At 41.5% G+C, this 20,898-nt stretch overlaps 1 protein-coding gene across 2 annotated transcripts in view; it reads right to left on the bottom strand.

Moving 5' to 3' along the window:
• The window catches only part of LOC119026383 (potassium voltage-gated channel subfamily H member 7-like), a 47,568-nt gene that overhangs the window by 13,985 nt on the left and 12,685 nt on the right, over positions 1-20,898 (bottom strand). Inside the window, exons 4-9 of one of the 2 annotated variants that reach the window (XM_037110727.1) lie at positions 12,678-13,115; positions 11,348-11,559; positions 8,007-8,432; positions 4,069-4,468; positions 3,649-3,848; positions 1,277-1,529 (exon numbers count right to left, since the gene is read on the bottom strand). In XM_037110727.1, the coding sequence (XP_036966622.1) occupies positions 1,277-1,529; positions 3,649-3,848; positions 4,069-4,468; positions 8,007-8,432; positions 11,348-11,559; positions 12,678-13,115 (1,929 nt within the window). Of the gene's footprint in view, positions 1-1,276; positions 1,530-3,392; positions 3,521-3,648; positions 3,849-4,068; positions 4,469-8,006; positions 8,433-11,347; positions 11,560-12,677; positions 13,116-20,898 lie in introns of those variants that run through there. The other variant, XM_037110728.1, reaches the window with a different exon arrangement.

The following is a 20,898-nucleotide window of genomic DNA, read 5'->3' as shown; positions in this document are numbered from 1 at the left end:
CTAATAAGAGTAATGAGTATTCAGTGTTTTACTAAGGTAGGATATTTATTTTATCTATTTATTTCAAATCTCTATTTAACAGCTTTAACTCATTTCCTTATGCTGTCAAAAAAAAAAAAAAAAAGTGGCAGCTATTTCCCTGTGTTCTCTGAAAATTGCCAAACAACCTTTCATGCAGCCACTTAATAGAAATGTCAGCATCTCAGATCTGCCACTTGAGCAGCCCTGTTTGCCCGGAGGACAGGAAAAGGGGGGGGGGGGGGGGGGGGTTTGCACCTTTCCACTCTTGTCAAAATGTGTGAACATGATGTGGTTTAGCTGCTGTAATGACTGGAAAATTATTCACCTAAGGACTCGCATTATAACAGCTAATTCTTTGATGTGCACACGAGTCACGCTGAGCCTCTGCGTAAGTATCGCTGTGTTAAGAGAACGCGCGTCCGCTGGGAAACCGCACTGCCTACCCTACCGTTGAGATTACGGCAGTGGCACCTCCACATACTGAAAGATATCAAGCAGCCTGCTCAGAGTAGGAGGGTTAGCTCTGTTAATAATGCAAATGTGTCAGTCAATCAGTATGAACTACATTTGGTTCGTACTTTTTGTATGTGCTTCCTCTTTGACTATCAATAAAAGGCCCAATTTTACCTTATCATATTGATAGAACTGACTATGAAACTCAACAAAACCAACACTGGGTCAGAATAATATGACTTTAAACAGTCAAAAATGCACAACTTTTATTTTGAAGGAGAGCTGTTTTCAGAGTGCAAGTCGGATGATCCGACAAGTCGGCACTGAATCACATTGTGCGAAGCATGTGTGATGATGGCTGAAGAAGAATGAGCTCACGTGTCAAAAGACAATCGTATTAGCGTAAGTGGGACAATTAAATCAGGAAATACCCCCTAAACTGCCAGTGTTTGCTTACAACTTGAAGCTTTAAACCCCACATGTCCTTGTTCAGGACCAAAACAAGGGCTCTTTTTTTGTCTCAACAGGTTTTGATGCTGACATTCAGCACACAATCTGAACTTCTGCACAACACTTTTAGTTGTTCACCTCACTGTGATAAGTCGGGGAGGCTTTGAAAAAAGACTGCCGTTACAGCCATGGTATGACTGATGTACACAGTGGAACAGAAAAACAATATATTCTAGCTGAAAAGAAGATAAAAACAAACTCTGGAGCTTCCTTCACCCGCCACAATAACTGCTTCCTATCATCTGCTTGCCCATGATGATGCGCCCCATAATTGTGGAGGGGTTGTATTTACCCAGGATGGCCACCACAATGTCGTCTTTCAGGATCTCAATGGAGCCGCGGGATAGAAAGTAGAGAGCGGTGAGCACATCGCCGCTGTGGACCAGAGTGTCTCCAGGTGGGGCGTGAGTGGTTTTGAAGTGCATGGCCAGGGCCCTCAGGCAGCCTTTGGTGGCTCCCTGGAACGCTTTGCAGTTGTGAAGAAGATTCCTGTTGAGGTGAAGGCAGATATCCGCCTGCAGGCACTCAGGAAAACCTTTTAATACCTGCGACGCAGACAGAAATATGTGAGAAAAACGGCCAAAGTTTGGGTTCGATAGCCTCAAAGATGCATTTAGATGCATTTAGGTGATCGTTCAGCGAACCCGGCGGAGGCTGTGAGCAGCAGATGTGTTAAGGTGAGTGAAAGAGACATTGTTACTGGGCTCAGAGATAAAGACACGGGATGATAACAAACATGTTGCGGAGCATAAGACTATTAAACACAGCTGGATATCACGGCTTAACACTATCATGTTCATTTATTAAGATGCACTCATATGAAGTCTACCGAGATGTAACCACTGCTGATTTTGTGAAATTTTCATAACAAATGTAGCATATAAAAATAACTGCCACCTGGCTTTACGTAACCGCCCCCCCTGAGGTAAACACACTGCAGAATGCCTGCTCAGCTTTGGCTTCGTCTCTTTTATTTTCTAGAACTGGTTTACACATAATATCAAAGTGAGGAGAAAATGTATTGTGTGATAAAAAAGCAAGCAACAAAGACGCTGCGGCCGTATTTATACCCTAAATCCATTCATTTCGCAGGAGCCGGGGATTAAATCAAGACTTTTGACGTTGCATCCACTTTAAAGGGAAGAACTGACTGCTTGCGATATTATTATTACATAACTTGTTAAAGCAGAAAAACAGACTTTTTTCTAACCAGTATCTGCATTAAATGATCTGCACTTGTTTGTAGCATACATAACAGTGGATAGATCTTGAAGTTACAGCGATGGATATGAGGAGCTGAATTATGGGGCTGCTTTAATAAATTAATAAATACATATTTAATCTTGATTTATGGTCGAAGTTTCTGGGAATGAAGTCTTGCTGTGAGCCTTGCCCTGTTATTCTCTCAAATTTAGAATGATTACAGAATATTTGCTTGAACATAAAAGTAATGGCTAAGCCTAACACACAAATAAATAAGTGAAGCTACTGATAAAAAATAATTGCAGATAAAAAAAGATTAGATTTATTTTCAGTGCATGCTGGTAGTTTGTTCACACTCATGCTCTTCTCTAATGTGATTTCTTTGCTTTAAGATATATAACTACACTATAACAACAAGACAAATTCAATACATTTCATAAATTTAAAAAAAAGCTAAAAACATTGACTTCATGTCAATTTGGGGGATAAATTTAAAGTGAAGAAAACAAGAGAAACAGGGAAGGAAAACAACTGTCACGACTGATTTTCATGACTGAATCAGCAGAATAAACAAACTGTCCTCAAAGGGCAAAACAATTTGATACTGTTTTAGTGAATAGACATCTTTCTTGCCTCAAGTGGACCTAATTCCCCTCTGAGGACAACTTGTTTATGATAGAAATAAATCAAACAAATATTTACGAGTTCATATGTTTATCCTCTTAATATTGTACATATAAACTTTCTTTCAGTTTGAATTTCCTTCTTTCAAAACTACGTACATAGTGCAACTTTGAGTACTCTGATTAAATGTAATATTTTGATCAATTTATGACATAAGTTCAAGGTAAAGGGTCACATTTTAGCTTTATCATGTAGATTCAATGTGAGCAAATTAAATAACTTGGTTTGATCAAATCAAATGAATGCAGACTTTTACAAACCTGATGCATTTATTTGATTATTACATAAACAGTTCGGGGGAACTTCAACTGAAACATGTTATCTTTATTTTTTCAAGAATTACACATAAAAGTAACGCACTTCAACACTTCATATTAATTCATTTCCTGTAATAAATCACACATCTCTCATTTATTCACATTGACTGCACATAATAGAAAAAATATGTGTTAAATGTGACTCTTTACATTGAACTAATGTAATGAAATCATACAGACAATTTACATCAGTCAATTTTTTTGGTTTGCACATGAGAGGGGGAATTTTCACCAACACCGCCGCCGTGGTATTTCACACAGTGCTGAAACAGTTACCAATTAAACCTTAAACCTCGAAAATGACAATAAATAAATAAAAAAATATGTACCTCCTGCTCTTACCAATGTGGAGATGTTAATCCAGATGAAGGCAGACAAGAGAAAGAAAACTTTTTTTAGAATCTTGCATACACAGTATTTCTATCAATCAGTGAGAGAGGCGGTGATTCTTTTCATTTACCGTGTTCATGTCGATGCCGTTGGTGTAGGTCCAGGAGTGTTGGAAGTACTCCTCCAGCCGTTGCCTCAGTGGGTTTGGAATCTGGTGAAAGCGTATGAACTCCTTGACCCGCAACATTTGAGCGTGATAGCGGGCCGTACCGGAGTACAACCTCTGGATGATGGCAGAGACGTTTCCAAAAATACTGGCGTACATGAGGGCTGAAATACAGACAAAGTGATCAATAGATAAGTTGAGCTTCACTCTACAGACCGCTTGGTGTGTTTCCCTGCAGAGACACGCTGTTAACTTGAATGAATTGAGCTGTAAACACAATCTGTCTCGTATCGGATCAGAAGAAGTGTACGCCATTAATCATTTCGAGTTCTGCTGCAGCCAAAAACAGAACAAAGGGAATAAGAGAGTCCATATCATACTCACAGCCGATCAGCATGACACAGATGGAAAAGATCTTCTCTGAATTGGTGTTTGGAGAAACATTTCCAAAGCCCACGCTGGTCAGACTGCTGAAGGTGAAGTAAAGTGCCGTGACATACTTGTCCTTGATAGAGGGGCCGGAGCTCGGATCGCTGTAGTTGTATCTCTTCCCTATGGACACGCCCAGATTGTCCAGCCAGCCAATCTTGTGCTCCAGGTACGGCTTCTCCACGTTGCCGATGGCGTACCATATACAGGCCAGCCAGTGGGCAATGAGGGCGAAGATGCACATGAGCAGCATGAGGACTGCAGCGCCGTACTCAGAGTAGCGGTCCAGCTTCCTGGCTACGCGCACCAATCGCAGGAGCCTCGCTGTCTTCAGTAGGCCAATCAGAGTGGTGGTCTAAACAAAACGTAGAGGAGTCACTTGAATGTTAATATGTTAATATGTTCACTACTGGACATTTGCCATGCAATTCTCTCATCAAGAGACAATCTTTGTTGCACATCTCCCACTTTAAGTGCACTCTGACTGGTTTCCTCAAAAAAAAAAACCAAAAACAAATCTAAAGTGGCGACAAATCATGAGAGTCACTTCCCCAATGGAGGTAACGACTGTAGTGGCAACTCCCCGCAGTTCTTTGGTCAAAGGCAAATGACCAGAGAAGTGAAGACAGCAGCAGCAGACAGATAAATCCTCATTTATTCAACAGCCAACCGGCAGCAGCACTCACCCAGCGCCACCGGGGAGTTTGTTGCCGCTTCCGTGTCATCAGGAAGGGTTTTAGCAACACTAACCAACCGTCCGATTAATGTGGTCGTTCATCTACCTGACAATTACTGAACGGCCTTAGAAGACAGAGTCAATGTCCCCAAACAACAGAGACCCTCTTTTGAAACTATTGAGTCAGCGCTGTGTTTAATCATTTCCCTCGTTCTTGTTTCATGAAGTTAAAGTTACATTATGTAGAAGTTGTTTAGAGGAAAAATCACATTGTGATTATTCTGACGGAAATTAAAGGTGCACTATGTATGTTTGGTGAATATACTTTAATCGATCAGAAAAATAATTCATCTATTGATTTTCATGCCTAAACACACTAAACAAATGCACTGTCTTTGTCTTTGCGGGAAACATAGTTTGACTTTGTTTACATTTGGCGGACCCTGCCACCCTTCTAGCTTTAAACACTGTTTAGGGACATTATTCTTCTTCTGTGAACACTTTGTTTGTTCTGTTTTTATTCTGTTTTATTGGTAACTACCATATCAATATAGTCTGTGCTAAACTCATTCGAGTTTGAATTTCTTTTCCATAACTACATAGCACTTGTTTAAAGCAACAATGAGGAGCTTTCCTTTTTTTTTCAATTTCAGTGCCCCTTCTGAAAAAAGCGGTACAATCTGTTGTTAAGATCTTTGCTAACACATGCCGGCACCGTGCGCATTTGTTTTGGAGGCGAGTGACAGAGAGACTGCTGGATGAATCGCAATAAGGTACGTGATTTTATATTTGATATATGTGATTGAACGCGAGCAGAGGCATTAACAATAAATATAAGAAAGGCAGACTTTCTCTGATTGTCTCTTGACTGTTACGGATCAGTTATAATCCTCGGAGGAATCACAAGGCTGTTTCAGAAACACTTAGAAGTTCCTCATAGTCACTTTGAGTAGCAAACAAACATATTTTCAAGATTTCCAGGCAAGGACATCTATGCAGCACGACAGGTCTGCATTTCTAAGCTGTTCTTTTTCACACATAGCTTCTTTTTGGAGAGACTCACATCTCCACAGCCTTTTGTAACTGGGTTTTTCTTAAGATGTTCTTTTAAAAGTGCACCACTAACCAAACCTTTTGCGCTGCTTTATTGACCCTGTATCTCTTGGTTATAATGCTGCAGAAAGCAGAAATGTGGAAAAGGCAGTGTCAATAAAACCTGACTGAAAGCATCATTTGCAACCTGTTTTCAGTATAACATATGAAACCTTTGACTTCACTGTTCTTCCGCAAATTTTTATTTGAAGTGCAAAGTGCCAACTTTTTCCCCATGGCGATTTAAAGTGGTACTATTGTTGGCATCATTTTTCCCTCTGAGTAGCAACTACAAACAGTCAACAGGGGGAAAAAAACTTGAGTGTAGTCATTCATTTACTCTATGATGGAGAATGGAAATGGTGCCAGGCTGCCAGCCTGACTGTATCACTAGTCAGCTTTATTTCCCCGGGAGCATTTGTGCCCAGTGGCAGAGAGAACGGCACAGTGAAAGTAAGGCTGACAGGGAACCAATGTTAAATGTGATGGTGTCGTTATTCTATAGCCATTACATTGTGTAATCCACATTTACTTCAGTTGTACTAAAGGCATTCTGTGGTCATCGCTGAGTATAAGCACTATTGCTTTGCGACCCATCATACAACTGTGCTGAGAAATACCATCATCAACCAATTATAAGACCTTAATATCAAATATGAAGAAAGAAATGTTGGCCTTTAAAATGTCATACTGGTTAAACCCACAAACACAGTGCTCTCTCCAATCTAATGAAAGTTCAATTAAGTCTTAAATGTACCTGCACAAGCAATTATGTAACCCAGCTGCACAGCACTGCACTCCCCCTCTCTCCCTCTGTCTGTTCCTCTCTAATGGGAACTCTGTCAAACATTTAAGGGGTTCAAGTTGGGACAAAGCACTCAACTTCTTTTCCACCACATCCACAGCAGAACAGCTTGAAGTAAATCCTTTGTTTGTCCCTCTAAAAGTTATTATTATTGACAAAACACAGCTTGATGCCAATTTTGCATAATGCGACTCACAGTGTGTTCAATCTTCCGGCAATGACTAAGTTGCGCTAAAAAGCAACAAGACATTGATTGAAATCTATTTGAAATGTATTCCCTGCACTAATCAAAAGGTTTACTTAAGCGCTTGTAGGTTAAAACCGTCTTATTAAGCTGCTAAATTAAATGAGCCTTGTGAAAACCATCTGCCACTGTCTCAGTCGCTTTTATTTTCTGAATGAGAAAGCAGCTGAGCGGGACCTTGCGTGTTCAGCCTGAAAATCATAAGCCGGAGAGCTATAAATTCAAGTAATGCATCGGCATGTCATCACAGTATATGATGTCATTTTAATGGACCTGGGAGGGGAAAAGAATAGCTTTTGCCTTCAGTTAATTTTTGAATGACTCAAGTCACAAGTGACAAATAATCTTGGTCTGCATGAGGGGCAAAAAATGGAAGAAAGTATGTTTTTCCACTTATTGTGAAAATTTGATGTTTTATATTTATTTGTTCAATTGACTTGTGAGGTAAACAAACGTCCATTTTCTTTTTGATTTGTTGTCATTCACTGAACTGACTCAGCAGCAGAGGCAGCAGCAGCCGCAGCAGCAGCAGCAGTGGAAAAGATGATTATGGTTTATAATCAGGAGCTTTTCTGGTGTAATGGAGTGCCTACAAAGCACGATAAAGCACTGAAGTGGATCCAGAGCCTGAGGGGGACATATCCTACCAACAAACAAGCCAGCAGGCCTGGCAGCCGGCCTACCAATGACCATCTCACATCTGCATGTAAGCTGTGCACACAGCCCTGTTGGCCTGCTCCTCACATAAATGCATCATTGATTGCCATTTGGTAAGCCATTAATCCGTGTAAATGGATTCTAGAATGAGGACCATTCAAAAAAAAAAAAAAAAAAAAAAAAACTGAAAAAAGGAAAGAAAAAAAAAAACAAACATGCAATTTAAAGTAATCCTTTCAGAGCCGAGACAGAAAGATTCAGGCTTTAAGTAGAGGCCCAGGGGCACAAGTCTGGACTTAGTGAATGGATAACGCTGCAAGCATGGCAGAGCTGATGTGTAGTAAAGCTCCCTGGGAAAAAAAAGAAAAAAGAAAAAAAAAAAAACAGGTAAAAAAATATATGCATTAGAGATGACATACCTCATCTGATCCTGAGCCGAAGATAAGAAGGTCAAAGGGGATTGCTGCCACCATGTCTATAAGGAACCAGCCTTTAAAGTAATGGATTGCAATCTTTGCTGGATCGCTGACCACCTCCTCGTTGTGGTTCACGTAAGTGGTCCTGAAGTTAATGAGTATGTCGATGATGAACATGATGTCCACCATTAAATCCACCACGTTGAGGGGGCTGCAGGAGTATCCACATTCACGCCTCTTCTGCTCCTCTTGGTCATTGAGAAGGAAAGCAGCAGAGTAAGGAGTGAGGATGGCCGTGTAGATGACCAGCAGCAGGATCAGCCAGTCCCACACAGCTTTGAAGGGGCTGTAGTGGAGGATGGTGAACTTGTCGATGCGGGTCGTCTGGAGTTTGTACTCTGGCAGCACGTCAGCACCGAGTGACAGGACCTGGAGGAGTGTTACGAGAGGGTCAGAGCAGCGAGGAAACCACCAGACACACCACTACTTCACTAAATGTCTGCCTCTGATAGTAAGCAACTTTACTCTCTTAAACACGTCTGAATGGATATGTTTCTCTTATTATCCTTCTGACAATCTGATCCATCCATCCATCCATCCATCCATCCATCCATCCATTCATCCATCCATCCATCCATCCATCCATCCATCCATCCATCCATCCATCCATCCATCCATCCATCCATCCAACCAACTAACAGACCAACCAACCAATCAAATAATTCAATCTTTGATAACTGGATATCCTTTGGAGGTTCCTGGGGGACTGGAGTTAACCCTGATCGACATTGGGCAAGATGTTTGGTAAACCCTAGAAGGGCTGATACATAAGCCACATTTTCAGCCTAAGTACCCTGAACTTTTATCACTAAGAAGTTCTATTTTTAGGGCCGAAATGTATCAGCCCTTTTAACCTGTCGTCGTCTGCTTGTCTAAAGATTCAAGACGATTTGGCAAATAACTCCGCTGATGTATGACAAAGCGATAGCTGTTGACTATGCAACAGCAAGGCCTGAACTTTGTCTGCAGTCAATCTATTGTATACTTTCTCAGACACAAGCTTTCCTCGCTTGCATAAACTCAACCTTTCCACTGCAGGGATCAAAGTCTAAATTTACTTATGCAGACATTTTACCTCACAGAAAGTACTTTCTCGGGAGATTGCAGCCAATCAGTCAGACTCTGATTGGTTGAGTAATTGCAGCGTCTCATTTCACCGACCGTTTTTAAAAATTAGCAGTCCATTGAGCATGGATTTAGAGCAGAAAGTGTTTGACAGATTGACCAGCAACAATCACTGTTTTATGGTTGTGTGCAAAAATCACATTTCAAAGCAGCTGTGGCTTTTTCATACATCTGATCTGCCTAATCCTCGCAGGTATTTATATTTTGCAGCGGCAGAGACACAGACCACAATGAGCTGAAGGAACCTTGTGAAAAGTAGTTCCTGCAACTTCAAGGTTCTGGGTACTCTGGGTAGAAACCTGGCTCATGTTGACGTGTCAAAGCACAAAAAACTAAATGGTTTGTGGCTTCAGATTTTTCAAAAAGGGTGGCTGATATAAAATCATGCAAGTACTCGACAAAGGTAGAAGTACAAAAGTAGAGCCCAATCCCCAAAGTCCTTTTACTTTTGGAAAGCACCATCCCTCGAGTAAGGACTTTTTCAGGAGATAAAATATTGCCCCCTGAACTTAATTAACACACCGTTCCCTCTGACGGGCAAAAATTCCTCCAAAAGTTCCTCGTCCATGAGGAAAAACTAAATGCTATAGAGACAAACAGCCACTCACACCTACGGGCCGGATTCACCAATTAACCTGCATGTCTTTGTGTTGGGGAGGAAGCCGGAGCGCTCAGCCAGCCGGCCGGTTCAAACTGAGCAGCTTCAGCTGTGAGGCGACAGCAGTACACCGATAACTTCTACCTCATTCTTATGGTAATTATTGGTGAAGTCCACCAGGTAATTCACAGACTTCAAGGATGATCTGACAGCAATGGTGAAACACTATTGTAAGTGCTCTGCCATCAAACAGTATTAAGTAAAGGCAGCCACTGTAGTATGACACGTAGATTGCCCGGCGCCATGAAATATGTGACTGCCATTTGCGAGAAGCACATTCTGTACACTTGGTAAAAACTATGAGCATTTTATTCTACTGACCGTGAAGTGGGGAGAAAAAGCCATACAAACAAGTGCTGGTAGATATTTCTTTCCATATATTTTGGTGAGTAAACATTTGTTTTAATCTCCTCACATGAACAAACTCTGACTGCGCCTTAAATTATTCAGTGTGCTCTGGAAGGCCACGCTGTCCCCTGTTTTTGGCTTAATAAGCAGTGGCAGACAAAGAGAAAAAGGCTCTCCTCTGGCAGAAAATAGTGCAGGAGTGAGGATGAGGGCAGCAGGTCTTTCTATTCATTTGAGCACATTCCCCTATGTTCAACACATGAATTATAGATTTCCCCATGCAAGCAGCCGGGGAAGTAGATGCGCTGTTCACGTCTCACTCATGTCTCCGAACTCAAGTCGGCAAGGAGGGGGAGGAATCATGATAAAAGCTGCTCTTAATTTATGAATCTGTTGAAAGACGTTTAAGTGTAATGTTGATATAAATATATAATTCCTAATTCCTTTTGGCTTTCTATTTAATGCAATCAGACCAAAGGTATCAATCAAAATGTACGACAAAAGCCTGCACCCTTAGGTGTCCTTGGCAAATTGGCATCAGCTGTGCTACTAGTCTTGTCAACAGGGAATTCTGCCACCAGATAGCCCTTGTTTCTGACATATGACAGGAACTGCTGGTCCTGCTGCATTGTCCTTAAAGCAATAAACGGGATCCCTGCTGAAACCCCGCGGGAGTGTTATGAACCTCCATTTGAGCTCGCAAGGAAAAAAAAAAAAGAATGTCTTTAATGAGGGATCGGCGGAATGTCCTTTCTCTCCCCCCTCTAAACAATCACCCTTCACTGATGTTGATGAGTATGAATTGAAACCCTTTTTTCTTGACTATCCTCCCCGCTTCCTCAGGATTTCAGGATGCCCAATTACCCTTTCCCTTGTGTCCTTTTCCTACGTAGTAGACAGACATGTCTTGCGTCAGTGAACCATGGGATCACCAGCTCCTGTTGCAGTGACAAAATACTATCCCTCTACCAGCTTCCCACCCACAAACAAAACCAGTTGGGATTTTTGAAATACAGAGCCAAGGATTATTGAGCACTGCAATCCATGCGAGTATGCATTTCAAATTACATTTCACATTATCAAAGCTGCGACACGACTTGCATGATGCTAAAGACGCAGTAAGATCAAAACAAAGCGTTGCTTCCCGACTCACCTGTGTGACTTTCTCTGTGACATTGTGAGTTCTGTCCTTGACCTTCGGTGCTATGATGGTTGTCTCGGACGTCGGTGGGGAGTGAGGCTTCTTTTCAGTCCCCTCGGAGAAGTTGAGTGCAATCAAAGGGATTTTGTTGATGGTGCTATACTTGTTGATGTTCGAATCAGAGGTAGAGCCAAGCAGGCTGGACTTCACATGATTATAAGGGCCTGGTGGTGTAGAAGAAATAGCAGACGTGTTAGTGCCCTCAGTAAAGTAAAATTCATTTCAATTAGATGACATTTTAAATGGTACCATTGATAAGAGCTGGAATTAAGTTAAACAATTACAGTTTTTTGTCTTGTAAGCATGGACTTAACAAAGATTTAAGGAACGCTTGATTGATTTTAAACCTAATTTCCACGATTTAGGTATGAAGTTGTCACAACACATATAAAGACATATAGCTCTTTATCATGTAGACACATTGGTGAAGCCAGGTGTGCAGAAGCAGCTTGCGATGTTTAGCACACACCTCTTCGGCTGGTTGGTGCACTACAGCTCAGCTAGCTTATAATGTTAAAAATAGGGTTGGCCACTGAGAGCTATGCTGTGAATTAGAGTCGATTACAAATTTAGAGGACCAGATGATTCATTTAGAGACATTTAAAGCTCTCAAATTCACATTTTCTTAAAAGCAAAGTTTTGACCGGCTGCAGTTATCGCTGGTTAGGCATGCATCAATGCAAAAGTGTGGACTGGAGCAACTGTACCTCTTACTAAAATCATTTTGCAGAGAATTTATCTTTCTGGAGCCTAAGACTATGTGGACAGGAAAGCATATGTCTGAGATTTTCCAACAGATAGTGGGTGCTTAATGGCTCGCACAGCTTGGAATGATATCTCGTTAGCGGTATCATATAACACAAGCATACATTCATGCAGGTCAATCTGAAAGCAATGCTTTGATTAGCACATGATGATAGCAGGTTTGTGGCTAACATGATCATAATATGACTTCATAGACAATGTGACAAAATCCTTATTGTAAGTATACAACCATTTCAAATGTACCTTACTTGTAAATCATGCTCTACAACAGCACCAAGCAATGAACTCATATGCAGAAATACATGATTACCTCTGACATGGCTGTTATTGTCTAAAGGCAGCAAATAAAGAAGAGCATTTCCTTAACATTTATACACAGTTAAGAAAAGATAATAAGTGCAAAGATTGCATAAAGTAGTGGCTCATACATACTACTGTTGAAGACCGACTCTATAACCTGTGTGCAATGCCTTGCATTGTCACTCAGTGATGTGATGGCTAGTTCTGTACTACATACCTTCACTTATATGCCGATCCCCGAATACGCTTTTGGAATTGGAATAGCCTTCAATTTCATGGACGGACGAGGCTCGCCTCATGCTGTTGATGCTTCCTCTGGGGAAGGTGTTTGACAGGGCGGTCGAGGACTGGTGCGCCTCTGTCTGGTACAACTTCTCCCAGGGGAGTTTAGGAGATGACTGATCAACTGGCTCATGACCAACACTAGCCTGGGAAGAGTGGCGGCTTGAGCTTATTAGCCCCTGCGTGTCATTGGCCTCAATGGGACTGCAAATGCTCTTGGTGGGTGAGGGGAAGCTCTGCAGGGCCACCGAGTCCTCATTCTCTTTGGGTGAGTCCACCATCACAGCATCGGGGTCCTCTTGTGGAAGAGATTGCTTGTTGGTGTTCATCAGGCTCAAAGCGGCCTGGCGGAAGCGGAAGAATCTGCTCCGCCCTGGAAGTTGAGAGGAAATTATGAGAAGGCTCATTAAGTGTTTAGCGTACAGCACTGAAAACTAAAAACATCTGATAAGCACTGAATAAATTTCTGACAAATGAACAATGAAATTCATGTCTGGATGAGATGTCTGTTCTGTTTAGAACCCATGAATAGAAATAAAATGGAAAAAAAAAAAACGGAAAGGTCTCTGAGTCAGAGCTGATAAATATAAATTGTAAAATTCTCCTTTCAGTGCCTAAAACCATGAGATATAAGGCAGATTCCACAATTGATTTATAACGCCTCATTTCAGACAGAAACTCAATCTGTGCACAGAAGCCATATTTTTCAAAATGGACCCAATAGCAAATGTTAACGACCTCTCGGGACAGAGTGAAAGTTTTGGCTCATTAACAATGGAAAGGGAGTGAAAGTGAACCCTGCCCCACTCATGAGGCACCCGTCCCTCAGCACCCTCCTTATGTAACGTCACTGCCATCTGTTTCCATTCCCGGGCCAAATGTGCTGATGTTACAACTATAGCAGCTTACAATAGAGCTGTGACACTCAACAAGTTTCCTGGAGAGGAACCTAATGACATCCTGAGCTGAGATATGGACAACCTTCCTGTCTCTTGTCTGCAGGGAGCCTGTGTCATCTGTACGGTCGCTCAAACTGAATGTTCCTAAAATACACACGGACACATTATACACTTTACATAATACACAACACTATGAAAATGAATAGTCCCCATATTTTACTTTCATATTTCTCCCTTTTCAGTTGGAATAAAAGTTTTAAAATGTGAAGTGTTCCAAATCAGTTTTTTGGAAATTTCATGGCGAGCAACTGAGAGGACCTTTATTTTTAGCAGCAGTGGGGGCCTGGCACTAGGGATGGCAACGGCAGTCTGTTGGTGTGTGTGACTATATCTTAGCAACTCTTCAAAGGATTCCTGTTTCATTTTCTTCATGGATTAATGGTCCCTGAAGGATGAAGCCTCCTGACTTTGGAGGCCCTCTAACTTTCCCTCTTGCATCACTATGAGGTTAACATTTGTGTTTGGATGGATGTGAAATCTAGTGCGAAAATGAATGTTCGCCTCAAACCTTTTTTGATTTTTCTGATGCAAAACTCACAGTCCCATTAGCCTCAGCTGTACATTGTGTTTTCCGATAATACAGCAAATGTTAGCATGCTAAAATGTTCAACTAAGATGGCAACCTTATTACACATTAGAACTGTTAAACATCAGCAAGTAAACAGCATCATTGGGAGCATGTTAGCATGCTGACGTTAGCATTTGGCTGTTTAAAGTGAAGGGGCCATTGTGCTCATAACCAAAGCTTATGACAGATTTTGCTTCCATAAAATGTAATTAATGAACATGTGAAGTGAGTTAACATGCTTTGTATGTATCTGTGGAGGAAATATCTAAAGTAGGAGGACTCGCCGTTTCAGCCTCGTTGACATATCACCACTCATTCAGGACGCCTCATCAATTCTACTGATTCGCGGGGAGTGGAAGGATTTTAAACTCCTCTTTTTTACACCTTTGAAGTAGCATGAGAGTGGCTAAGTGACATGACAGTCATGTGAGAAAGATTTAGGAGTGTAGCAGCCTTGGAAGTAACATCAAGATGGCATTTAAAGATGCTGATAAGTATTTTCCTCTGTTCAGGAGCTGTTGTTCTAGACTGACACAGATGGCTGTTTTCTCTTTCCCCTTCCCTTTTCTCTCTTTCGGCGTCCTCAAAGGAGTGTCCCTTATTGTTGTTTAAATAAAGGTACACCGCTGAGACTTGACCTGAGGAGCTGGCCCTCCCGTGTTGGACCAGATGGGGTTTGATCACTGGTGGTATGGTCTCACCGATGTACGGGTCAGTACATCTCCGCTTGAATTGCGTGACTGGTAATATCTTAGTTTATTTTCATCACAGAGTGGGCTGGTATCTGCCATGGTGTGATTCTGGGTTGAAAAACACATGGGGGCTGTGTTTATTGAATTTCCTCCTGATTTTCTTGGACACGCCGTCTATGTATAGGACCGTTCTGTTATTAAATTTATGTGTGTTCCTCTGGAATTTTCCCCAGGTCCTGCTGCTAATTCGACAAAAGCCTATTTCAAAGTTTTCCCAAAAAAGCTTATGAGCAGCTTACAGTCCTGTCTTGACATCTCTTCTGAGGAGGTTTCAATTCACATCCTATTTTATTGGACTCTGGTGACTCACACAAAACTCTTATGTGAACTTAAAAACTCATATGTAGCTAAAATGACTTTACCTGCAAATGTTTCAGAGAGCTGTGTCTACCTGGGACTCCCTACGACTGAGTAGACTGATTAAATCTCTCGGTTCAGTGATGAAAAGCCTTCAAGAACAAAACAGCCACTCCAGTTGCCTATGATTACGTATTTATAAATACCCTGCTACTGTATCTGGCTGACCGGGAATGTCTCACACAGAGAGCTGCTGAGGAAGTCATGTTTATTTTTACTTCCGCCATGGACCTTATATTGTCGCCCGTCCCCATTTGTTGGTTGGTTTGCTTCATAGTTTCAGTTTTTGGTTTCAGTTATTTCCTGTTTTATTTTGTAGTTCTCACCTCATGTGCCATGTTTTGCCTTTCACTTCCTCCCTTTGTCCTTTTCAGTCTTTCTTTCGTCTTCACATGTGTTTCACTTGTGAAGTAGTACCTGTCGATCCAAGCCGGTGTTTTTCTCTTACTCTTATTCAGTATGTCTGTTCTGTTTCTCCACATCAGTCCTGTGTCTTCTGTGTTCCTCGTGTTCGAATTCCTGCCTGTGTTCCCAGTGTTTCTTTGGTTTATACTTTCTAATGTAGTGGGTCCCCACTACTTTCAGAAACTGTGACAGGTTTGTTGCTGGTTTGTCAGCAGGATGGCACAACGACTGGGTCTCTGCCCAGATCAGACCCCAGTATATTTTGGTGTGGATCTCACTTTCATAAACTTTACGAGATGCGTTTTTCTGTATTCCTCGTACATTTTTTAGGGAATAATGCATGGGTCTTGATGAAAACACTACTATGGCAGTCACCAAGGCCTGACAGTCCTCTTTCAATTCAGTCAAGCTAATATCAAATAAAACACATTTAAATTGGCTTCATCACAAGATTTGTTTGGTTCCACATCAAATTGTACTCACTTACAGATACCAGCTACCTAAATATGCCTAATTTTTTCATCAAGCTGTTTTATTAAATCAAACCTAATCCAGCTAACAAACTGGGCCTTGGCGGAGGTATGTTCTCTACTGAGTGCCGCTCTAATTGTTATTGTGACAATTTGCAGCTGAGCGTAAAGTGACGAGGATGAGAGCAAGCATTCTGCTCGTACCCTGCTAAAAGATGCTCAATTTTTTCCCTTTGAGTTGTAAGCGAGTTGCTCCTTTAAGGAAAAGAGTTGGAGGGATCTTGTGGTCTTTCTCATGAGTGAGGGCAAAATGGAGCTTAAGATTAGATCGATGCAACATTAGCAGTGACTCGGGCTTTATATCACATTGTTGTGGTGAAAAAGCCGAGCAGAGCCGGAAGGCAAAGCTCTTGATTTCCTGGTTGATTTATGTTCGAGCCTTTAGCTATGCTCGCGAGCTGTGTGTAGTATTCAAGACGAGACTGCCGATACACACAGCCAACATGACTTTCCTTCACAGGGTGTCTGGGCTCACCCTGAGGGACAGGTTGACGGAAAGAGCTTGGTTTGGACTTGCCGATCCTTCAAATTGAAAGAAAGTGGCTAGACTGGGCCTCTCTCTTGAAAGTTAAGTGATTGTCACAATGCTTTGTGAAACCACTGATGAAACTGTGAATGCCAGATTTCTGTATTTAATCTGCAGCGTAAATATGTTCCGACCATGAAAGAGTCTAGCTGGTTCTTATTGATCCTGTGCGGTAAGGGCACAATTTACCGTTCATGTAGCAGCAATCACATAGACATAATAGTCTAAATTAGAGTTAGGGTTCAAGAGAGTCAGCATAGCGATGGTGAAGTTTTAAGTCAAAGTAAGCTATTATGCTGAATAATGTATGATATGCATCCAGTTGGGGACACAACAGTAAAACGAAATCTCTGTGCAGTGAACACTGTATCCTTCTGTTGGGTAATTTCTAACTATTGTCTCTGGTTATGGTCCTCGAAGGCATGTTGAGGATGCTGAATAGTGTATTCTAGATGGCAGCTCAGGGAGAGAGGGATTACTCTCTTCCAGGCTCAATATTGTGCTACAGTAGTTGACACCTGCAGGCTTATTGCCTGCTGTCAGCACCGGATCATAATTAGCCCCCAAATGTCCAACAATCACTTTTCACAGCCTGCTACACTAAAACCTATGGCCAAGCTATTTGGAAATGTTCTCCCTGACCATCTCAGGTAAAATGCTTGGGGAATAAAAAGTATATCTCTACTGTTTCTGTGTTTCTTCGTTTTTAATTTTTAAATTTTTTTTTTTTTTTTTAAAACAGTGATGTGAGAAAGCGCTTCCTCTGCCAATGGGACTGTTATGTCATTCTGCCTGATAGCTTAAACAGAATTATATTTGCAAGGGTGCCAGTGAAATTTGGTCTAGATGATATTAAAGATAGAATTTGTAACATTTCTGCATTTATTTCGCTAATAACGAATAAACCCATTTTATAAATGATGTTGATTTGTGTATTTACATTATCCCAAAACATTTCCAAAAACGTTCAAACATTTAAATCTGTAATTTTACTTTGGGCTGTCTGTCACTATAACTTCTGAGAGAGTCAGAGAGAAAGAAAGGAAGTTGTGTGACTAAATGTAATACGAACACAAATACGTGCAATACCTTGTCGTGACCATTTCTGTCTGAGTCACAGCGATAGATTTTCATCAGCCATAGAGGTTGTTGCCTTTGCTGCAAACAACAACTCCCATGCTGCCACACTATTTTTGTAAATCCCTGGCGGCAGAAATGATAATTTGTGGGTTTAAAAATGTACACGTACGTCTGAAATGAAATGCAGAATATGTGGGGGGAATTGTTCAATATGAGCGTATGATGCTCAGGTAAGTTTAATCAAGGCTCTCTTTATGCTCCTTCATTTTAACTTTGCTCTCTTTCTCTCTCAGATTTGATCACAATTTGGATCAGCCAATCACATCGTTCTTTTCAGTCCATGTGAGCCATCAAACTGAACGTGGTCTGAACAGTAAATGGACTTGCACATATATCAAATCTGTTCTCATCTCTGCTGTTGTCAGCTGTCATTTCAGTGTGTAATCACGGAGCCCCTTCTCCAAACCATTCACCTCCGGTTTTTCATATCTAGTGCCCACAAGGGTTGGACGATGCCTACAGAGTTGGCATATCACGATGTCCCCCTGATGGACAATGACATCGTTATTTGGAAAGGAGGGTGGGGTGCTGTGTGTGTCTGAATCTGAGTTAGTGTGTGCTCCACTCAACTGTAGTCACTGTTGTTTCCTACTGTCGCTGTGGCAGCAACCTCCAACTGTCCAATCACCAGTGAGGGGAGTCGGATCAGCTCTAACAGCCCTGCCTAGCAAGTGTCCGACATATACCCCTTAAATGGGTTCATCTCTGCACCACGTGTCCGCAACTTAGCTGTGTTCAACATTACAGCACTAGGCAGCAATAAAATTGTTTTCATTTCGTCACTCACATGTCACTAACACCAACAACTCCTGCCTTACCTTGACACAGGGAAACCGGTGTTTCCCATACATAGACTTTACTTGGACGGGTCTTCGAGATATCTTAATCTGTATCAATTTTAGCATTTTTAACTTTAATTTTTATCTAGTGGACAATCTGCCCCTCGCTCTTTCCCTCCCTTTTACCCTCAATCACACATGTTGTGCTCATCAGTCCACTCCTCATCACATTTACCTTGTGCCATAGTCTTCCTCCCACCCCCTGTGTCTTGGCTCCGTCGGGGGTTTTCCTGTATAAGCTTCATCCTTAAAAATATAATGAAGTGAGGACGGGGCCAATACTCTGTATGGCTATAAAAATACTTGCTCGTTCCTGACTGCAATAATACAGCCTCGCACTGAGCAGCTGAACTACAAAACTATTAGCATCAGTTTTTAAGACCCTGTTTATGTCAAAGCAGGTACGGTGTAAGACTACAGTTATTTTCTCCCTGCTGCTCAAAGCCAGCGACAACAGTGACATACTTTTAGCATGATGTGTGCATGCAGTCGAGACCTTGCTAATGTAAAGTCACATCATATGTTTATCTGCCCCATCGAACCGCAGATCCCCCTGCTGAAGCACTGTCACCAGTGATCAGCTCTGATTAGCATCGCTAGCGACGGACACAGGCGCCCACACACACACACACGCATGCGTGCGCACGCTGAAATACACACATACACACGGAGTAAAAGCACAAGCCCAACGCCGGTGCCTTGGAGGAATTCATGCTGAGCAAAGTGGATCGCTGAGCTCCGGTCAGAGAGGAGATGCTGAGTGCCTCCAATCAGGGAGGAGCTGGAATGTCTCAATGACATTTACACCCACTGACACACATCCAAATAAGAAATAAGGACGCAGTACATGCATGTACGTTTATGCCCGCTCTCCAAAACGACATGGAACAGGCAGAACGGTTAAGAATTTAGCTACATTAAATATCCAACAAGAGGTTATGTAAGCAAACCACTCAAACTTTACTGTACCGGATAACTAAATAATGCACACTTTCTGGGAATAATAGAAGCTGGCAGGATGATTGGAGGATACACAGAGGATGTCAAGGAATCCATATCTCCACTGTTCATTTAGTTTCTCATAGAAGAAAATGGTTATGTAAAAAGAAAAATAAATTCATGAATGCTGCCATCTCACAAAAGGGTTTAAAATGAAAAATGTATGCAATGCCATGACTATTCTTTTTTTCTTTTGGTACAGCATCACATCATAGTTTTGAACCTTAGGAAATTAGTTATTTTATGTAAAAAAAAAAAAAAATGACCAGAAAAAAATGAAGGAAAAGTTAACTGAAAAAAAGAAGACCATATAAATGATGTACATCGGTAGTAGTAATAGTTGTACGCATATGAATCTTTGTACCTGATGTATGGTTTTATGTAACTGTACATAAAGTCCCATTTTTATTGTTTGGTAATTTCGTGCCTGCAGGGATGATTCACAGTCGGGTCAAAGAATGTAAACAAATACTTCTTCAAGGTGAGAAGAATTTTATTGCCATGATTTAAGTCCATTTGTCCCCTCAGACGGGACTGTCACTGCAAATCAATACAAAGTTGAATTTCTTTCTGATGACAAATCATTTCTATCCTGATGGGACTGGTCTCACGCTGAGGGAGCACGAGGACTCCCTGAATGCTTTGATGGTCACAAAATGATGTGAATTATATAATCTGGCCTGCACAATCAATAGATCTCAACCCAATTGATCACCTATAGGAGACTTTGGACTATCTCTTGGAGGGATAATGTTCCATTCATCCTGTGGAGTTGCTGAGACCTGAAAAAAATCAATGCCAAAGTGCACTGAAGCTGTTCTGGCTCCACACTGTGGCCCCAAAACTTTACTGAGACACTTAATGTTGGCTTTTCTTTTTAATATGTGACCTTTCTCTGGTTTTTGTGGCCAAACCAGGAAGTTAGCATCGCGCTCAGATTATTGAAGGACATAGTCTCTGTTGCAAACAAAGCAGTTTTCGGCTCAAGACAAACTTCACCATGTTTGCATGACTCCATCTCCACCACCATTAAGCTTCAATCACAGGGAGGATGGTTTGATTCCTGGCCCCTGCATTCTAT

This window comes from Acanthopagrus latus, chromosome 9 (assembly GCF_904848185.1).
Source record: "Acanthopagrus latus isolate v.2019 chromosome 9, fAcaLat1.1, whole genome shotgun sequence".
NCBI classification, from domain to species: domain Eukaryota; kingdom Metazoa; phylum Chordata; class Actinopteri; order Spariformes; family Sparidae; genus Acanthopagrus; species Acanthopagrus latus.
Note: the sequence above shows the minus strand (reverse complement) of the source record. Positions and strands in the feature narration are given on the sequence as shown.